General features: G+C 42.5%; 1 protein-coding gene across 4 annotated transcripts in view; it reads right to left on the reverse strand.

Annotated features, from left to right (window-relative positions):
* Nucleotides 1–22,069, reverse strand: part of LOC132403001 (ADP-ribose glycohydrolase MACROD1-like) — a 1,163,451-nt gene that overhangs the window by 25,333 nt on the left and 1,116,049 nt on the right. For all 4 annotated transcript variants that reach the window (XM_059986201.1, XM_059986200.1, XM_059986202.1 and 1 more), the window contains 3 exons: nt 14,301–14,378; nt 10,532–10,597; nt 9,534–9,620 (listed from right to left, as the gene is read on the reverse strand). In XM_059986201.1, the coding sequence (XP_059842184.1) occupies nt 9,534–9,620; nt 10,532–10,597; nt 14,301–14,378 (231 nt within the window). The remainder of the gene's footprint in view (nt 1–9,533; nt 9,621–10,531; nt 10,598–14,300; nt 14,379–22,069) is intronic.

The following is a 22,069-nucleotide window of genomic DNA, read 5'->3' on the forward strand; positions in this document are numbered from 1 at the left end:
AGGTATACAAAAACAAAATGTGTTTCCATATTGTTCTCAGCCATCAGATCTTGAAATAGTATCTCTGTAAAACCTCACACTGCCAGCATCAAGACCATTTTCTACTCGGTCACCCTGACTATATTTAGTCTTATGGGGACTGCAAACCTTTTTATTATCTCTGGGCTATTCTCATAATGCACCATTAGGACTTCAGTATTCTATTGATCAAGGGTCAAAATGACAACTAGAAGCCTGTTAATACACTCCCCACTCACCATTACTTCACAGGCAGTTGTGCAGAATGGTTTAATGTAAACCCAGAAGACCAGTGCTGTTTGATTGCTCTCTCAAGGTTTGCCCTACAATAAATACTAAAGGCCTTAAAAACTTCTAGGACATGCATTGTTTAAAAAAAATCAATTATTGGGATTACTCTGATTAATGTGTGGAAATAAGTGCCCATTAGCCCAAACCCTTAGGTGATAATGTCAGGAAATGAGTGCTGTTACATGCTGTAACCGATAGCAGGAACGGTGATGGAGCATTTCCATAAATGACCCTGATTATCGAAGAACTACAGTTAAATAAGAGAAGACACCCTGTGGCAGGTCAGCTAAGTCTCAGTGCAGCTGGAGCTGAGATGGTGAAAACTCCATTCTTACTACTAGAATGATAGAATAAGAAAATTCAACAAGGAGCAGGCCAATCAGCCCCTCTAGCCTTTACCACTGCTTACATTCCTGGACAATGAATACAGAGCTCAGAGTTAATGCATGATACGCCACCATGGAAGTTAAAGAACTTAAACTCAGTTATTTTTAGTTGAGTAACAGACCTTTAGGGAAGGAAAACCTATCAACCTTCCCATCTGACCCATAGTGATTACTGACTCAAGATAAAAACTGACTTTTAATAGTCCTGTGAGATGATTTAACAAGCTACACAATAGTACCAAACTGCCATGAACAGATAATAAAGTCCTACCACCATATTCACAAGTAATTAAATACTGAACATGTTAGCGGTGCTCACAACTTAAAGAATTGATGATTTAAAAAATAAAAACTTGAATGGTGTTGGGAGGGGAGAGACTTTGCACCAAGGAGCGCTTCAAGGCTTTTTCTGAATAGCCTGGCTCTTTGCATTTCCCATGGCAGGGAAGCGACCGACTCTTTCCCCGCCAAATCCCACTCCACCTAAAAGTTCAAAGCAAATTTATTACATATGTCACCATATACAATCCGGAGATTCATTTCCTTGTGGGAAATCACAATAAATACAAGAAACACAATAGAAACAATGAAAGACCACAACCAATAGGGCAGACAACAACCAATGTGCAAAAAAGACCTAGCAAACTGTGCAAATACAACAAGAAAGAGACAAATAATAATAATAAATAAGCATCGAGAATGTGAGATGAAGAGTCCTTGAAAGTGAGTCCAGCTCAGTGATAAGGCGAGTGAAGTTGAGTGAAGCCTCTCCTCCTGATGGTTGATGGGTATTAACTGTTCCTGAACCCTGGTCATGAGACTCCTGCGTCATCTTCCTGATGGCAGCAGGGAGAAGAAGGCACGGCCTGGATGGTGGGGATGCCTGATGATGGATGTTTCTTTCCTGTGACAGCTCCATGTCAATCAGCTCAATGATGGGGAGGGTTTTACCTGTAATGGACTGCCCATATTTGTCAAAGTTTTGGATGACGTGATTAATCTTTGCAAACTTATAAGGAAGTAGAGGTGCTGCCATGCTTTCTTCGTAAGGACACCAGGACAGATCCTTTGAAATGATAACACCAAGGACTTTAAAGTTGTTGACCCTCTCCACCTCTGATTCCTCGACGAGGACTGGCTCATGGACCCTCCAGTTTCCTCCTCCTGAAGTCAATAATCAGCTCCTTGTTCTTGATGATCTTGAGTGAAAGGTTGTTGCTGTGGTATCACTCAGCCAGATTTTCAGTCTTCTTCGTATATGCTGATTTATCGCTTCCCTTGATTTGGCCAACAACAGTGGTGTCCTTGGTAAACTTACATATGGCATTGGAGATGTGCTTAACCTCACAGTCGGCACACAGCCTTGTGGTGCACCTGTGCTGAGGGGCATTGTGGAGGAGATTTTGTTGCCAATCCTAACTGACTGGGGTCTGTAAGTGAGGAAATCCAGGATTCATTTGCAGGGGTGGTATTGAGGTCTAGGACATGAAGCTTACTGATTAGCTTTGAAGGGATGATAGCATTGAATGCAGAGCTGTAGTCAATGAAGAGCATCCTGATGTCTGCATCTTTGTTGTCCCGATGTTCCATGATTGAGTGAAGAGCCAATGAGATAGCATCTGCTGTTGACCTGTTGAGATGGCCATATTCCATGCTCCATGTTCCAGTCCATGCTCCCTACTGCATTCCTACCTTTTCCCAGCCTGGCTCTGGCAATACACCAGGGGAGTGGTTAATAGCTTTTCCTCTGACTGGAAGGAGCTATCGATGGCTGTTTAATTATGGATCTAACACCACTTATAAAGAGTACATGGTTGCGTACAACATGCCTACATTATTACTGCTTGCAGCACTGACAGGGGCTGGGGTTGGAGTGCAGCTGGCAAAGGGGGCTGGAATGTGTGGGCAAGTGTGCAGATAGGTGGAGGAGGAGGGTTATAGACTAGTATAAGGGCATTTGCCATGTAAATTAGGTTGTTAGTGCAGCAGACCATCAGACTAAAATTGCTGTATTTTAGCAATATAGCAAATGCCTGTTATTCTTTCCCTTGCCAACAAATACCCAAAGTGTTGTACTGTGGCGACCCATTTCCTGGCACATCCGAACCGACTCACAATTAGATAGCCTACGGGGGTTTGCGAGCACAGAGCTTTGGAGCCTCTGCGCCATGGGGGGCAGGTTGAGGGAGGCTTAAAAGTGAGGCTGAAGATTTCGAATAAAGTTTTTTCCTTCGACTGCAGTTACCGACTCCGTGTCGTAATTTTAGCGCTGCATGTAGCACACCGCTACAATTGGTGACCCCGACAGTCCAAACGATTTTTGGACCAGAAATGACCGACGCCGCCTCTGTTCATGCGGTTTCGTTGAAACTGCCGGGTTTCTGGACACAGCGCCCGAACCTATGGTTCCAGCAAGCCGAAGCCCAATTCCACGTTCGCCAGGTCACCTCAGCCGACACCAGCTACTACTACGTGGTGAGCTCCCTCGACCAGGACACAGCGGCCCAGGTCGCGGAGTTCGTACAGTCGCCCCCAGCAGACGGCAAGTACACGGAATTCAAAGCCCTGCTCCTCAGGACTTTCGGACTCTCACGGCGCAGCGGGCTGCCCGTTTACTGCACCTGGATGGCTTGGGCGACAGACCTCCATCGGCTTTAACGAATGAGATGTTGTCTCTCACCGACGGACACACACCCTGCCTCATGTTTGAGCAGGCATTCCTGGAGCAGCTGCCCGAGGACATACGCCTGCTGCTGTCCGACGTGGATTTCAGTGACCCCCGGAAGGTGGCAGCCCGGGTGGACTTGCTGTGGAACGCCAAAAAGGTGAGCGGGGCGTCCATCGCACAGATCTCCCAGCCACGCTCCTGGCAGCAAACCAGTCCAGGCCTGGCCGCAGAGCCCGCCAACCCCCGGCCCAATGAACACTGGTGCTTCTACCACCAGCGGTGGGGCGCAGAAGCCCGCCGTTGTCGCCCGCCCTGCAAGTTCCCGGGAAACGCCAGGGCCAGCCGCCGCTGATGGCTACGGCGGCTGGCCATTGGGATAGCCTCCTGTATGTGTGGGATAGAAGGTCGGGACGCCGGTTTTTGGTCGATACTGGGGCTGAGATCAGCGTTTTACCTCCGACGAGTTACAACACCCGCAGCAGGGCACCGGGTCCCCCCCTGAGGGCCGTGAATGGCAGCACAGTAAGGACCTATGGCACCCGTCAGGTGCAGCTACAGTTCGGCTCCAGCCAGTTCACGTGGGACCTCACACTGGCCGCCGTAGCCCAACCGCTTCTGGGTGCGGATTTTTTGCGGGCTCACAGCCTACTGGTCGACCTGCCCAGGAAGAGACTGGTACACGCCGAGACCTTTCAGACGTTCTCCCTGGGTGCAGCCCAGTTGCCAGCCCCTCACCTCGGCTCCATCACGCTGTCCGACAACGACTTCACCAGGGTCCTGGCGGATTTCCCATCGGTTCTGGCACCGCAGTTCACAGCGGCCATGCCCCAACACTGTGTACAGCACCACATCCCGACCCAGGGATCACCCTTCCACGCCCGCGCTCGGCGGCTTCCCCCGGACAAGCTCCGACTGGCGAAGGAGGAGTTCCAGAGGATGGAGGAATTGGGGATCATCCGGCGGTCCGACAGCCCATGGGCCTCCCCCCTGCACATGGTGCCCAAAGCGACGGGGGGCTGGAGACCGTGCGGCGACTACCGCAGGCTGAACGAGGCTACCACACCGGACCGCTACCCTGTGCCGCACATTCAGGACTTTGCAGCAAACCTGCACGGCGCACAGATCTTCTCCAAGGTAGACCTCGTCCGAGGGTACCATCAAATCCCGATGCATCCTGACGATGTCCCCAAAACGGCTCTCATCACCCCGTTTGGCCTTTTCGAGTTCCTCCGCATGCCGTTCGGCCTGAAGAATGCCGCACAGACGTTCCAGCGGTTAATGGATGCGGTGGGACGGGACCTGGACTTCGCGTTCATCTATTTGGATGACATCCTCATAGCCAGCAGCAGTCATCAGGAGCATCTGTCCCACCTCCGTCAACTCTGCGCCCGACTGAGTGAGTACGGTCTTACAATCAACCCCGCCAAATGCCAGTTCGGACTTGATACCATTGACTTCCTGGGCCACAGGATTACTAAAGACAGGGCAACCCCTCTGCCCGCTAAGGTAGATGCGGTCCGCCTCTTTCCCCGACCCACCATGATCAAAGGCCTTCAGGAATTCGTAGGTATGGTCAATTTCTACCGCTGCTTCCTCCCTTCAGCTGCCCGGATCATGCGCCCCCTGTTCGCCCTGATGTCGGGTCCGAGCAAGGACATTACCTGGGACGAGGAGTCCGCCGCCGCTTTCGTTCAAACGAAGGAAGCTTTGGCGAACGCCGCAATGCTAGTACATCCCAGAATGGACGCCCTACCGCCCTCACAGTGGACGCATCAAACACTGCAGTCGGTGGGGTGCTGGAGCAACTCATCGCAGGTTGCTGGCAACCCCTGGCGTTTTTCAGCAAACACCTGCGACCACCCGAGCTCAAATACAGTGCTTTTGACCGGGAACTGTTGGCGCTCTACCTGGCAATCCGGCATTTCAGGTACTTCCTAGAAGGTCGGCCCTTCACCGCGTTCACGGACCACAAACCGCTTACCTTTGCGTTTACGAAAGCGTCCGACCCCTGGTCGTCCCGCCAACAACGCCACCTGTCCTACATCTCTGAATACACGACGGATGTCCGGCACGTCTCGGGTAAGGACAATGTCGTGGCGGATGCGCTCTCTCGCCCTACTGTTCATGCCCTTTCCCAAGGGGTAGACTTTGAGGCACAGGCAGAGGCGCAGCAGGCGGAGGAGGAGATTCCGAGTTACAGAACCGCAGTCTCCGGTTTGCAGCTCCAGGACCTCCCCGTGGGCCCAGGTGAGAGGACACTACTCTGTGACGTCGCCACCGGCCAGCCCCGTCCCGTCATCCCGACAGCCTGGCGGCGCCGCGTTTTCGACTCCATTCATAACTTGGCGCATCCCTCCATCCGGACAACTGTCCGGATGGTTTCCAGCAGGTTCGTTTGGCACGGACTCCGCAAACAGGTCAGTGAATGGGCCAAAACGTGCATGCACTGCCAGACGGCCAAGGTGCAGCGGCACACCAAAGCCCCACCGCAGCAGTTCCATCCCGCCCACCGGCGTTTCGACCACATTCATGTGGATATTGTGGGCCCCCTGCCAGTGTCGTGCGGAGCGCGGCACCTCCTGACTATTGTGGACCGGTTCACAAGATGGCCAGAGGCAGTCCCGCTCACCAACACCACCTCCGAATCTTGCGCCCGAGCCCTGATCGCCACCTGGATATCTTGCTTTGGTGTACCAGCCCACATTACCTCCGACAGAGGCGTCCAGTTCACCTCCAGCCTGTGGTCAGCTATGGCCAGCCTTTTGGGGACTCAGCTGCACCACACCACTGCCTACCACCCACAGTCGAACAGGCTAGTGGAGCGTTTCCACCGTCACCTGAAGTCGGCCCTCATGGCCCGCCTGCGAGGAGCCAACTGGGCGGACGAGCTTCCCTGGGTCCTACTCGGCATCCGCACAGTGCCCAAGGACGACCTGCACGCCTCGTCGGCCGAGTTGGTATACGGCGCGCCCCTGGTCGTCCCCGGGGAGTTCCTACCAGCCCCAAGGGGGCAAGAGGAAGATCCCGCAGCAGTCCTGGGCAGACTACGCGAGAAGCTCGGTAACCTGGCCCCCATACCCACTTCACAGCACGGGCGGCACCCGACCTGCGTACCCAAAGACCTACAGAACTGTAAGTTTGTGTTTGTACGAAGGGGCGGGCATCGGCCACCGCTGCAGCGGCCATACGAGGGACCGTTTATGGTGCTCCGGAACAACGGGTCCACGTTCGTGCTGGACGTTGGGGGGAAAGAGGAGGTTTTCACGGTGGACCGCCTCAAACCGGCCCATGTGGACCTGGCGCAACCGGCCGAGTTTCCGGCGCCTCGGCGCAGAGGCCGACCTCCCAAGCAGGTTCTGGTCCAGACTGTGGACATTGGGGGGTGTATCGCCGGTTCTGGGGGGGGGGGTTATGTGGCGACCCATTTCCTGGCACATCCGAACCGACTCACAATTAGATAGCCTACGGGGGTTTGCGAGCACAGAGCTTTGGAGCCTCTGCGCCATGGGGGGCAGGTTGAGGGAGGCTTAAAAGTGAGGCTGAAGATTTTGAATAAAGTTTTTTCCTTTGACTGCAGTTACCGACTCCGTGTCGTAATTTTAGCGCTGCGTGTAGCACACCGCTACAGTATCACTTTATATCAAAAAAGATCTATTTGGCATTATATGAAAGGCAACTGCCAATTTCTGTGGAGGAAACCGACACAAACAGCAAAGTGATAATGACCAGATAAACGGTTTGAGGAATGTTGATTGAGAGACAAATAATGGCAACGTAACCAGGAATAAATGTTCTTCAAATTAATATTCTGCGATCTTTTACTCCTATTTGAAAAAGCAGCAGAGTTTTTGAATTACTCACCTCACTCTTTCAGCAATTCTCTCAGCACAGGTTTTGAGTTCAACTTTCCGGAGTGCATCTTGAATCTACACCCTTCTGACTCAAAGTGAGATTGTTACCCACTGAGCACTGATTGGGACCACCCAGGTGAAAAGTTAGAGTAAGATGTTCTCACAGATGGAATGTGGACCTTAATTGGTCCAGGGTGCATTTTGATCACAGCCTTTCTTTTACAGGTGGTGTGATCAGTAGATAAAGAACAGTGATAAAAATAAAAATGGAAATTACTTCAGTATTTCTAAAGGACAAAGTTATAAAATACATCTTTTAAAGTAGTGGTGCTTCAGATATAAGCAATATTAAAAAAGTGTGCATGAAAGAGTGAGGATTAAAAAGGGGCTGCTTAACAATCATTATTTTGCTTTATAATGCAGGGTCTCAAAAGGGAACCATACTCTCTGCATGAATTTGTTCCTTTCACAACAGAAATGGGAATATAATGAATGGAATTTCAGCCTGAATCACTTTCAGCAATGCATGGGTTGGCTTTTGAGAGACATGTTAGGGATCCCTTAATTAAGAGTGGTCATGGTTTTAATGTTTTGTTTACAGGACTATTTTGAAAAATAATACATGGCAATATATATCAAATCTATATTATGATTGATATTTTTAGGAATTTAACAAAAAATGTATGTTTTTGATATAATTCTGAACAAGGTTAACTTTAATTTAGATGCAATACATACTGATGATGGTGCATTAACCTTTAACAAAATGCAGGTCTTCAGCATGAAATAAAGTCTTATCTTTCTGTATTTTTTTCAAATTAAATCATCATCATTTTTATATAAATCTATTCTTTGTACTGCATTCTCTAAAATGTTCACAAGTTCTATCTTTGGTAGGAGTAGACAACTGAATCTATTATCTTGTAATTCAGGTTTTTATGTCCTGATATATGCTGATTCTGTGAGATTCAAAATAAAAATGAAGTTGCATGCAGTTTAAATCAGTCTAAACTCCCTCCTGTTAATCTATGCAGCCAGTCTTACTGTCCACTGATTAACCAGGTTTTACTGATAGAATGGACTCAGCTTGAATTAGTTTTAAGAGGATTTCTTCACTAAGAGGCTTGCAGGCCAGAGACAAAATTCTGTCAGCTTACAGAGGAACAATAGCCTTTAAACTGATCCTTGTGTCAGACAAGTGAGGTTGAATGAAGTTAAAATTAATCTTATACATCTTGAAAGGTTCGGTTCTGCAAGGCATTGGGTGATGGAATAAATTGCTGCACCATTTCAAATAGAGGGAGTCTGACTTTTATCTTCCTTGGGTTAGATAGTTTCCGCTTTGGATGCAATTGGGAAAATAGTTGCCAATTATGCTTGAAATTAGGTTGCTTTACCAAAGCAAAGTTATGGCTCAAGTCCCTGTCCAAATTCATTTGGATAATCAGAAATGTACAATCTTTCATAAGCCAACAATATCCGGCAGCATTCTAAAGCATAATCCTTCTTTAACATTATTTCCTTTGAATTAAGAAAACAAGATTTTTGACTTATTTCAGAAAAAGGGCCTAAAAACTCTTAAAACTGTGCCTACCATATCTGTGTGCTGAAGCAAACATAACTTGAGGAGCATTCTTAAATTGATTGCAACCAGCAAAGACTCGCCTTAGGGATTGTTTCAGTCTGGCAAACTAATGAAGTTTGCAGAAACTTATGCTAGGCAGAATAGGTCTAAAATCGCCTGATCTTTCAAATGAAATTGGCCTATTTTAGCTAGACTGTGCTGATAGAACCAGCGCATTCCAGCCAAACCAGTTGTATGTTTATTTTTAATGTCTTACCAAACCACTTTATACCACCAGATACCTTTGCTCCTCTTAAGATTCTTAATTTTCAAGCAAAGCACAGCCTTGTTTATGTTACCTACATTCAATAAACTCACATCAGTTTAAATGTATTTGCTAATTACATGACCACTTCTCAAATGGAACTAAGTGAATGAGAATAGTATTTTAGAAGCTGAGCCTACAGCTGTTAATGGATGGGCTAAGTTTCCAAATGAACAATATGCATAAAAACACAGTAAATAGGAGCAGGGGTCGGCAACTTAAACCTGACCCAGCATTCAAGTCCTACATAACATACCATGATTTTTCTATGCTATTTCTGCTCCTGTTCTGTACCAGTTTTCCTTCAATTCTCTGATCTCTCAGAATTAAAAACAATATAGAAGTGTACTGTTAATACATCAAGAGTACATGGAATCAGATTGCAAGTTACTCCGATCGTTCTTGTGCTGATGTGTGAACAAGTTCTTACCCTCTGACTGTTGCTGGGAGCTACCCATTTCCATTTCTTCTATCTGGGTACAAGGCTGGCTAAGCATTACAGTGTCTTCTTGTTTATCTAAGAAGCAGTTCAAAAAACACAAGGAAAAACCATGTTTTAGTGCAAATTTATTATCCACATTTTAAGATGTCACAATGACAGTTAGAAAGCAAATTTCATTTTCAGGTAGCTGATTTCCAAACAGTGAGCCAAAATACCAACCCAGTTGTAAAGTCCAAAAATATACCTGTTTTGTGAAGTGCTTTTCCTTCCACTCTTTGCTGACTGGCAGGTGTAACTATTACCAAGAACCAGTTCTTTTCAAATTCAATCTTTGCAAATTAATTTTATGATGATATTTTGAGAATTATAATTTAGTGTAGTTTAATACCGTAAATAAAAAAAAGCAAGGTTGATTGAAATGTAGATCATGATCTTTGAGAATGAAGCTTCTAAATCACTGGAAATTATTTTTTAAAACAATATACACAAGCCATTAATTAAAAATATACTTATAAGCTCTTAAAGGGTGCATATTGTTGCTCTGGTATCTGAAAGAACCAGCTTTGTTTGTCAAGCCTTCATATGGGTTGGAAATGAGGACAATTAGGAAAGGTTTTTCATGGTGACTTCTTCACTTGAGAGCTGTAGCTAATTTTGTGGGTACAGCTAGCATATCTGCACACAAGATTTTGGAATGAAAATAAGCTCTGCTTCATTCTGTCAACTTGTCCTTTAGACTGAATGAATTGCACCTTAAAACCCAGTGCAATCAAGCAGAATTTCACACAACTATTTTCAAGGTAAAACTTTCTTAATTCATACTAATGATAGGTTTGTCCCTTCAACACAAATACTTCCTCCTCTCAAAAAATGTCCAACAATTTCCTCGAAAATCAAGTTGCTGAGAATTTTTCTTATGTGGTTTTAATAATACAATACCTCTCAATTGTTCACAGTGACGTTACGTGTGTCAAGTTAATTCATACCTTCAATTTGGCTGTCCATGCACATATCATGTAGTTTTAAGTCATCATCATGACTAACTAAAGGTACTGCAAAATAAACACATGAACAAAATGAACTGTTCGTTTGCTCTGAAATTAATTTCCAAAAAGACTTAACAATCTCAAAGTTCAATTTCCAGATCTTTATTTATATTAGGGTGAGATAAAACAAAAACAGTTTCACCAAAAATAAAGGTATGGCTGAATCACAGAGGTAATAAAAGGTAAATTCTTAGAAATTCATCTCTACCAATAGAGCTATACGTGCTTTATGATAATGTTATGGTATTGTACTCAAACTTTTGTAAAATACAATGTGCTAATGTGACCATATGGTGTATTTAATGTTGTGAAGCAGGGCTGAGTTTTTAGTTACAGCAGTTTTTACATGTTTTGTTAGGCAATCATCAACATTTCCTGTGTCTCAGGTTGGTATTCAAGAATGTAGCATTTGGGGTCTTTCATTAAAATTCCTTATCTGAGAGAGCTAGCGATATCTAGGAATTAATTACACTCAAGCCCGAGACAGACATATTTTTAAGGACTAATATTATCACGAAATATGGGAAATAGGAAATTAGAAATAAGAAAAATAATCAAGTTAGACTTCACTAAATGCTGGAAAAAGCCATATGGCCCACTTCTGTTCCTATTTTTTTTTAATTCATAGCAGAAAAACAATATTACATATTCTTATAATTTGAAAGGTTGGTAGAATTTATAGAGTTGTTGAGGCTGGTAAGTGAACTAATACCCTGATCTCTCTTACTTCAGTGATGAATCAAGGGTGTATTGCACTATCAGAAGTTTTATTGTTAGGAAGTAACGTTAGAGCAAGACATTGCTTTCTTTCTCAGGTGAATGCAAACAATTCAGAGGCCGTATTTCAAAGAAGGACAGGGGAGTTATTCCTGTTCAACATCTATGCATCATTCAACGTCACTAAAATGTTATTTTTGGTTTACTGAATGCAAATTGTTGATCCTGTTTGCTACACTGCAAAATTGGGTTTATTTCAGAATTACTTCACTGTCCTGAAAAATTATAAAAACAACAAAAAGTGTTTAAAATTCTTACTGTTGTTAGTATACACTACTGATTTCATGGATAATGCAGCTATTATCCTAAAGTAATCATCATACTGTAATTGAATACCCAATTCTAATTATGTCAAAATTGAACAAGTTCTACCGTTTATATTTGCTGGACAAGAGTCCTATTTCAAATCTTTTACATTGACTTTGAATTATAACAAGCCATAAATACAAACTTTTAAAACAACATTCTCTGTTGAAATATAATGTGATAAAATATGAATGGTCACAGAAATATTTAAGAAGACAAATTTTAAATATTATGAATAAATGGCATGGCAATCCTTTTTAAAAATATAATCTTCCAATGCTTGCTAACTGAAGTGTAAAAAGGTTATTGGATAATTGATCACAAAACTTCAAAAAATTTGCTGGTGAGAGATGTATCCTCAACGTGTGTGGAATGCAAACTAGCGGCAGACCATACCGAAAATACTTGTCAATCTCGACAGCTCACAGTATCCTGCCCTTCAGAGGTAATCAACCTCTTCTTTTATGTTGCAGGTAAGTCACAACAGCATGCTAATGAACCTGTCGTAAAGATTGATCAGGAAGCTATGCTGTATGCAATGTTGCATCTGTAAGATGAATTAAATAATTCTGTTCCAAATAATAATTTCAAAGAAGGGATCCCAATAATCACTGGTAAGAGATCAAATATATGCTGAATCTCTCACATACTATGCTTTTCAGATCATCAAGACAGCATAGATGATCAAATATGAAATGGATTTAACTTTCCTCCTTCTGATGTCCGATTTTCAAAGTCAGATATTTAAACATGTAGGCCCGGATGTTCAATGACACAACATTATTTTTCTATTGGCTATGCAAATGAATCGATGAACATTTCAGGATCCAAGTATATCAAGGTAAACCAGTTACTTATGGATGCATATCGTTCTTCACAATAATGCAACTTGATGCGTAATGTGACCATAAGACATAGTAAGATTTGTGCGGAACAATGGTTAGATCACTAGAATGCTACACAAAAGTTCTGTCACATTATTCAGAGATATGCTAATTATTGGGAGTTCTCAGAACAACCAAGTTTAAGGTTGATTGCCAGCTTGCAACAACCTCCCCTTTCATCCCCCATGTGTACAATAGTCCATCGACTTCTCTGTCTGAGCGTTCGATACCAATTCCCTTCTCTTCCCTTTCAGACTATTTCACCCTATCGCTCTCAAAGAGGATAATCCTTCCCTATACCCACTATTCTTTACTGTGCTGCTAACCCAGGCCCCCACTACATTTTAACTCATTCTGCAGTTCCTCTACAGACTCCATTCACAGGTCCCAACTGGATTGGAATCATAACCTCAGTCTTCCAACAGATCCACTAGCCTGAATCTCTCGCCCTTCTTCAGAACTGTTCTGTTCCCAGAATTCCCTTTACACATTCCACAATGTTGCAGAACACCATGAAAAGTCTGTAAAGGCCTTTCTGTATTATCCAATATCTTGGATCACAGTGAATTTTGAAGTGGTGGGGACTAATAAAATTTTTATGGGTGTGCCTTGGGGTGGGGGCTTCCCCGGATGACTCTGTACCAACCGTATTAAGGAATCTGAAACTGCTCAAAGTGCACATTGCACCATTTGTGAAAATTGTGCCTGGAAATTATTTTCTATCCTGAAACACAGTATGTTTACGACTGATCAATTAAGGAAAATGGTTGCCGTAGATAAGGAAACAAAAAAGAAATCTTAATATAAAAAGCACCGCAGGGCTGAGGGACTGTGCAGACCATTGAACACAGGGAAATGCAGTACAAGCTCAGACATAGTCAGACAATATCTGCAATGAGTGATATTCGAGGTCTGAAGATAGGAAGCTGGCCAGGACTATGTGGTATTAGTCATGAGAATGCCCTAAAGTGAACCATAATCACCTAAATTAAAGGGACGTTACTATTTAATATTGAAAATGTGGTCGCCAATTTCCTGCAAGCTCGCTCATGCCTACAGCAATATATTAATAACCAGATGATGCCAATTAAGGGATAAATATTGCACAGGCCATCAGGGATAACTCCTGCATTTTTGAATTATAGTGCAATAGGTTAACTTCACATTGGGAAGGTGAGGGAAAATGATTCTCTTGGAAAATGTGCAGTACTCCATCAGAACTGGAATTTTAGAGCTGGGGCTCTGGCATGGATTTCTTTGCTCAAGTTGCTGGAGTTGCTGTTGAGCCCATCACCCTCTGGAAGAATGTTATTTACTTAGCCATTGCTAACATGAGTGCCATGCAGCAATCCTATCAATTATAAAAAGCATGGTCACTGTAGCTTAGTGGTTAGTGTAATGCTATTACAGTACCAGCAATCCAGGTTCAATTCTGCCAGTGTCTGTCATAACTTTATACGTTTTCCCCGTGACTGTGTGGCTTTCCTCCCACATTCCAAAGACATTTGGAAGAGTAGGCTAATTGGTGGCATGGATATAATTGTATTGCGCGGGCTTGTTGGGCCAGAAGAGCCTAGTACAGTGCTGTATTGATAAATAAATAAATAAATAAATAATTTTCATTTGACTATATTGAAGAATGGCTTTCTATATGAAAATGCATTGTTCTGAATATGTTATCTGTTTCAAAAAAGCCCTCTCAAGGAATCATTTTATCAATGGAACGCATGTAAAGTTCTTACCGGGTGAGTCATGTTTTTCATCTTCTGTCTTTTTTGGAGAATTATTTGCTATTCCATCACCACTCTCTTCCACCGAGGCTGTGAAAATCAATGAGGAAATATATTCACATTGTAAGTCAAAAAATAGTACTGACATCAAAAATTGAAGGCTGAAATTGTTTAACATTAATTAGTAAGCAGGATGTCCTGATTTTACACCCAGTAGTAAAACATTTGCATGATGTATGTGATTCTCCTAGCAAGAGAAACTGGTTACATTCCTCAAAGGTAGATTGTGTGGAAGACAGGGGTTTGTAGTAGATCCCAACACAAGTAGCAGGCCCACCATCTTAATGATGGCTGAGTGGTTGCCAAAGCTGTCAAAATACTATTAATGTTTTGTAATCTTTCTAATGTTCAAAAACAATAAACCTTAGAAATGATTCAAATATATAATTATTAAAATTAGAAATAAAACTAAATGTCTTCAAATGTTTACTATAAATAAATCTAAACATACTAATATCAATCTCAATCACTTGCATCTGCTTTCCCCTATTGAAATTACTGGTGAGGCTATCATGAAGACATCTCAAGCCTGGTCAGGTTGTTTCAGCAGATTCTTTGGAGGAAATGATATGGAATCTCAGCAATTTCATGCTTCCAATATTTCCCCAAAAAGCTGAGCTAGTCAAACTGAATTTGCAGTTTCTATGTGACAGAAAGCACAACTTTTCAGTATAAATTATAGAAATAGGTAGAGCAACAGTACAAAAGGGAGAAAGAGAAGAGTGAAAATTGTCCAAGGAGCACATGTAAAATTAAAATCTCATACATCAGCTTGATAGGAAGGAAAGGAAGAAATATTACTTACTGAACATTCAAAAGAAGGTTGATCAAATTATTGCAATGGAAAAAACATTTTATCATCAAAATAAATAAGTGGGGAAATTGCTCTGTTGCATCTTCTAATATCACAAGCAAGCCAAAAGAATTAAAACAGTCCTAGTTCTACTGTTCAAAAGTTGCTTTGATCTAATTAGGTACTTGGTATGTCATTTGATGCAAAAAGGTTACAATCAAAGATTGGATATGGATAATATATTTCACATCAGTTATTAAGATGAACCCAGAAATACACCAAAACTTCAAAGAAAATACAGTGGTCAGTTAACTCTAATTAAGTACAGCAGAATAGCCAATGTTCTTCAGAACAGTGCAACATAACCCTGTGCTCTCATCCTTTTACTCCTTCCAATTATTTGGTGCAATTGCAGGCAAACACGGATTTAAATTTCTTTGTCTCATCTGCTCCAACTTCACCGAAAATGCATTAATATTGAGCAATGGGTATCAAAATAGAAAGGGATTTTTCAACTGGTATTACCTCATCAAGCTCACATAACAAAACTATATGGCACAGGAAGAGGCCATAATGACAGCAAACTTGTTTGTTCCATTTTCCTCTTCTCAAAGCCCTGCAAATTATTAAATTATTTCCCTTAAGTACGTATCCAAATTCTCTTTTGAAAGTCATGACTGATTCAGCTCTCACCATTTTCATTAGCAATGAGCTCTAGGTCATAATTTGCTTCTGTGCAAAAATATTTTTCTAACATTTCTCTTGTACCTATTGGCCCAAGATTTTAATCTATCTCTTCTGGTCCTCGAACATGCAGTAATGGGAACATTTTCTCTCTAATAACCTTATTTAAAACAGTCTGATTTTTGAACAATGATATCCACTCTCCTCTCAATCTTATATTGTGAGAACAGCCCCAGATTCTACAGCCCACTGTTAAACTCAAATGTTTTATTACTGCAACCACTCAAGTACATCTCTCCTGAACTTATGCAAAGACTCAAATCCTCTCTGCTGTGAGACTACCAGAATTAATTGCATTACTCCATTTGCATAACCAGTGATTTATACAGATTTTTTTTCCAATATCATGTAAAAATTTCAAGAAGGATTGTGGAAAACACTTGCTAAATATGGCTGCCCACAGAAATTCGTCTCTATTTCATGTTTGCTCCATGAAGGCATGATACTAACCAACAAGTCTTCAACAGTGCACAAAGGAAGGTTTGAGAAGAATTTCAGATCTCTTTGTCTGTCTGCCTGTTAACTGGTGATCAAGAGAGAGTTTGGAATGGAACAATACTTTCAGGAGTCTGTGCCTTCAAACAAGGTGGCAGCCCAGTGGATTTCACTAAGTGTAGTTAGGGTCTCAGTGCTGGGAATATTGGCCTAGATGAAGGCATTGGGGTTGATTTGCCCAACAAATCATGAATTTTGTTTGAGGCTTTGATCTTAATGTATTTAATGACAAAGTATTTCCACACACAGCTGTCCTAAATAAAACCTCTAAAGAATCATAGTTCTCTATGAAATTTCTCCTCATTTCAGTTTGAAGTGACTGCACTCTTAACATGATGCTATGAGATCTATTTCTAGATGCATCAATCAAAGGAAAATATTTATCATGTTGTGTAGGATCTAAATTCTTACTGATATCAATGATGACAGTAGACCATGGATTTACCAGACAAAGGTTAAAAATACACACGAGATGCCAGAGGAAGCAGTGGGTCTCCAAAGGTTGAAATTATTTTGATTCAATTATTGTAATTATTATAAATGTTTTGGGTATTTTTAGATAACTTTTTTATTTGTAATATTTTTGATGTCTTTTTTGGATTTTGGGAGCAGTTATATGGGCATACATTACTCTTCAACCCATCAAGTTCACACTACCAACCAACCTTTTACAACAATCCTGTATGAATTTCAATGTTTTCCCTCCCCGCATTCTTATCAGCTTTCCAAGATTTAAACATTCGCTTAGTGCAGGGGTCGGCAACCCGCGGCTCCGGAGCCGCATGTGGCTCTTTGATCTCTGTGCTGCGGCTCCCCGTGGTTTGTTAGTTTTTGAAATGTAATTCGAAATTTGAAGATTATGGTGATCTTGTACAATCTAAAAACGTTGTGGAGACCCCATTTCCTGGCACATCCGAACCAGCTCACAATTAGCCACCGTTCCGGCTAAGGGAGATAGCCTACGGGGGTTTGTGAGTACGTGTCTTTTGAAGCATCCGCGCCCACGGGGACGGGTTGAGGGAAGCTTTAAATCAAGGCTGTTTAGTTTGAATAAAGTTACCTTTGATTGCAGTGTCTTTATTTTAGCGCTGCGTGTAACGCTACACCACTACAACGTGTTTTTTATCGCTATTAATATACATCACCACTGCCAATGCCTGACACCCGCCAGTGCGCGCTTTCTTTTAATTCTTCGATCCAAGGTAGGCTAACTATGGAGTAACCTTCAACCCAACGTCTTTTTTTCGGAGTTCAAAATGTTTTTGTTGCATGCAGAAATGTAATTTCGTTTTCTCTGCAGGAGTTCATCAATTTCATAAATGCAACACATTATAGTTTGTTTATACATAGCATAAAGGCAAAAAAAAAACCGTTGTATGCAGTGTTATTTCATTTTAAATGTCAAACGGGTTTTGTGGCTCCTAGTGTTTTCTTTTCTGTGGGAAATGGGTCCATATTGGCTCTTTCAGTGGTAAACGTTGCCGACCCCTGGCTTATTGTAATCTTTCATGTCTTCTCTTTATCAATGCAATTCAGAGAAAGAGCAGGACTACCTGTACCTTCTAACTCTAATTTATGATTGCCCCTGACAGGAATGGTGGAATTCCCAACTTCCAGCTTCCCAACAAATTTGACGGAGTAAAAATTTGCAGAAACACTATTCCAATAATGAATCTCCTTCAAGAATGCTTTGTTGTACTTTCATTCAGTGAGAACCATTTATTAAAATATGACCTATAACACTAGTAAGCTCTCAGTCACTTTCTTCAACTTAGGCAACTGAATATGAAGCTGAAGCTATTCCCTTATGCCAGGTAATGCCAAGTTGTCTGTTAGGTACATTCCTGGTTCAAAGCTATTGTCAATTTGATTATACAAAAATGACCTTTTCTTAATGAAATCTAACACCAATCCATCAAAATTCAAAGGTTCTCCTGAAGCATTCAGAAGGAATAATATAAATTAAGCAAAACTTAAGAGAACTTCAGATTCCAGATGTGCTTGCTGTCTGAGGATTATCAGTCCAGCTGATGAAACTGGATTTGTGGATGGCTAGGGATTTTATATGCAGTAATGAGTATTAATTTTTCAAGGCTTGAAGAATGTAACAATGAAAACATGGCATTTACAATGGATTCCCTCTTTAGTGGAAATGGGGGTATGGTTTATTGCAATATGGTTATAACTGATTCAGGATTGGAACTTTGTTTTTTACTTAATAATAATCCCTTTATTTTTGTTCACAGTACAGAACAACTTTACCTCTTATGAATCATTCAACTAATTCCAAATGGGCCTTCAGTTGTCTGGGTCCTCAAGCTCTGAAATTTCCTCCTTCAACCCTCCTTAAGAATAAAAAGGTTTTAAACATCTTAACAGAAATGACCTGTTACCATTCTAGGTTTGTGAGTTCTGAGATTTGTATGAGAACTCCAGTCTCTTCCACATCAGGCCAGGAGGATCCCAAATGGCAGGCAGGTGGGTAACTTCTGAGGTTGTGAGCCAATTCTGACATTTATGCTGGGCTTCTGTATGCTCTTAGTGAAAGGACGCAGGATTCTTAATACCATCTCTAATTCTCCTTCTCCATTTTAAGTGGTCATAAACCAGGGATTATGTTGTCTGGATTCCCAAAGCTTAGTGGGGATGTTATTCTGTTTTAAGGAGGCCTTGAGCACAACCCTGTACTTTTCAGTTTGTCGGAGTTTGGGAATATGAAAAATGAAGGGTGCCCTGTGGAGCCAACTGAGTACAATCTGATGTTGGTTTGCTTATCCTTTCAATTAATTTGAGAGATGTTGAAATGGTATCTTTCCAAAATGTTGAGTTTCTTGATGCAAGTAGTCCTAGTCTCAGAAGCACATGGGAGGAGAAAGCAGCAGCAGGAAGTGCCAATCTGGCAAGATAGCACTGGTAAACCACACGATGTTCTGCAGGCTTCTAAATATTCTTCTTTTGAATTATTCCAACTGAAATTGCAGCACGCAATTTCCCATTAAACAAAGCACTCTTGAATTGAATTAATGAACGACAGATTTTACGATCATCTGAAGGACACGGAGGACTTAACTCTCAACCAAGCAGGTACGGACGAAGGTCATCACCATAGCTGGAAGTGAGGCAGGATGATGGAGGACTCCAAACCACTCTGAAACACATAAGTATGAGGCCCCCTCAATCCAGCATTTTGTTAGCAATATGCAGTTGTTGGAGAACAAAATTGAAGACCTAAAGGCAAGGATGCTGTATTGTTGGGAAATAAGGAATTGTTGTGTTCTGTGTTTTATTGAGACATGGCCTACTCAAGAGCATGCCAGATTTATCAATCAGACCTGAACTCGATACACAGGATGAACTGAGTTGCCGATTTGTGAAAGGCAAGAGATGGAGATGTGTGTTTCATAATAAACTCACACTGGTGCTCCAATGTGGCAGTTTTCTCATACCTCTGTTTCCCTGACCTGGGACACCTGAAGATCAAAATCTAATCATTCTATTTACCAAGAGAGTTCTCTTCCATGATCCTGACTGTAGTTTACATTCCACCAGCGGCCAACTATAATCAAGTGCCTGAGGTATTGCATGATGTCATCACCAAACAAATAAAAAGTCCACCCTGATGCATTTCAAATCATAGGCAGGGATTTCAATTAGGTTCGTTTGAAGAAATCCCTGCACAATTACCATTAGCATATAACCAGAGGTCCGAATGCACAAGACCATTGTTGTACAAAGATCAGGATTGCTGACTGTTCCATGCCCAGACTGCATTTCAGAAACTCTGACCACTTAGCTGATCTTCTCCTACCTGCATACAGGCAGAGACTAAAGAGCAAGGCTCCAGCGATCAGGACAACAACGAGATAGTCGTAGGGGGCAGGGGAGCAGCTATGGGATTGCTTTATGTCAGTGGGATGGACTATGTCCAAGGTCTCATCTGTATGAATACACCACAGTTGTCATGGACTTTATAAAAACAGTCATAGATGAGCGTGTCTCCATAAAATCATTCAGAGCCTTCTCTAACCAGAAGCCTTCGATGAACCATGAGATCTGTAATGTGCTGAGGGTTAGATCAAGGTTACAGGAGGTTCAGGTACAATCTCCAGAAAGGTAACTCAAAGTGGCAGTTCTGGACTTGAATCAATGAAGGATGCTCAACAGCTGTAGCAGGGCTTGAATGCTATTACCTCTTACAAAGTTCAATCAACTGACATGGGAGACAACAGGGATTCACTTCCAGATGAGCTCAATGCGTTTTTATGTTCACTGGCCATCAAAACATAGAGGAACAATCACAAACTCCCACAGCCCTCAATGACCCTGTGATTTCAGTACCTGAGGCTAATGTGAGAGCATCCTTCAGTAGGTTGAACTCACAGAAAACACCCAGCCTTGATGGCATACCTGGCCGAGTACTATAGACCTGTGCTGATCAACTGGTGGAGTGTTCACTGAGATCTTTAACCTCTCACTTCGGCAGTCTGAACCCACCTGCTTCAAGAAGAGTTCAATTATATTGGTGCCTAGGAAGAACTTGATAACCCACCTCAATGACTATCGTTCAGCAGAATTTATATCCACAGTGATGAAGTATTTTGAGAGGCTGGTGATGAATCACATCAACTCCTGCCTAAGGAGTGATTTAGATCAACTCCAATTTGCTTACCAGCACAACAGACCCACAACAGATGCCATCTCTTGGCTCTTCACTCAACCCTGGAACAACGTGGCAGCAAAGATGCGTGCCTCAGGATGCTCTTTATCGACTACAGCTCAGCATTCAATATCATCATCCCCTCAAAACTAATCAATAATCTCCAAGATCTTGGCCTCAATGTCTCCTTGTGCAATTTCTTTACTTGCAGACAGTCTGGATTGGCAGCAATATCTTCTCCACAGTCTCCATCAGCACAGGTGCACCACAGGGCTGTGTGCTTAGCCTCTTGATCTACTTGCTTGACACTAATGACTCTGAGACTAAGAACAGCTCCAATGCCATACTTACAGAAAGTATGCTGAGGACAACACTGTTTCAGGCTGAATAAAAGGTGGTGATGAATCAGCATATAGAAGAGAGATTGAAAATATGGCTGAGTGGTGCCACAATTAACACCTCTGTCAGCAAGATTAAGCAGCTGATAATTGACTTCAGGAGGAGAAAACCAGATCTGTGAGCCAGTCTTCATCAGAGGTGGAGAGGGTCAGCAATTTGTATTTCTTCAGTGTTATCATTTCAGAGAACCTGTCCTGGGCACTTACAAAGAAAGCAGAGCAGAGCCTCTACTTCCTTAGAAGTTTGCAAAGATTTGGCATGACATCTAATACTTCGACAGCCTTCTATAGATGTGTGGTGGAGAGTATATTGATTGGCTGCATCATAACCTGCTACGGAAACACCAATCCCCTTGAAGGAAAATCCTATAAAATGTAGTGGATGTGTCTTAGTCAATCATGGGTAAAGCTCTCCCCACCATTGAGTACATCTACATGAGCTAGCACAGAAAAGCAGCATCCATCATCACGCACCCCCACCACCCAGGCCATGCTCTCTTCTTGCTGTAGCCATTAGGAAGGAGGTACAGGAACCTCAGGATTCACACCAGCCGGTTCAGGAATAGTAGTTATCCCTCAACCATCAGGCTCTTGAACCAAATGCAGATAACTTCACTCGCCCCATCATTGAACT

The sequence above is a fragment of the Hypanus sabinus genome, chromosome 12 (genome assembly GCF_030144855.1).
Source record: "Hypanus sabinus isolate sHypSab1 chromosome 12, sHypSab1.hap1, whole genome shotgun sequence".
In the NCBI taxonomy this organism is placed as follows: domain Eukaryota; kingdom Metazoa; phylum Chordata; class Chondrichthyes; order Myliobatiformes; family Dasyatidae; genus Hypanus; species Hypanus sabinus.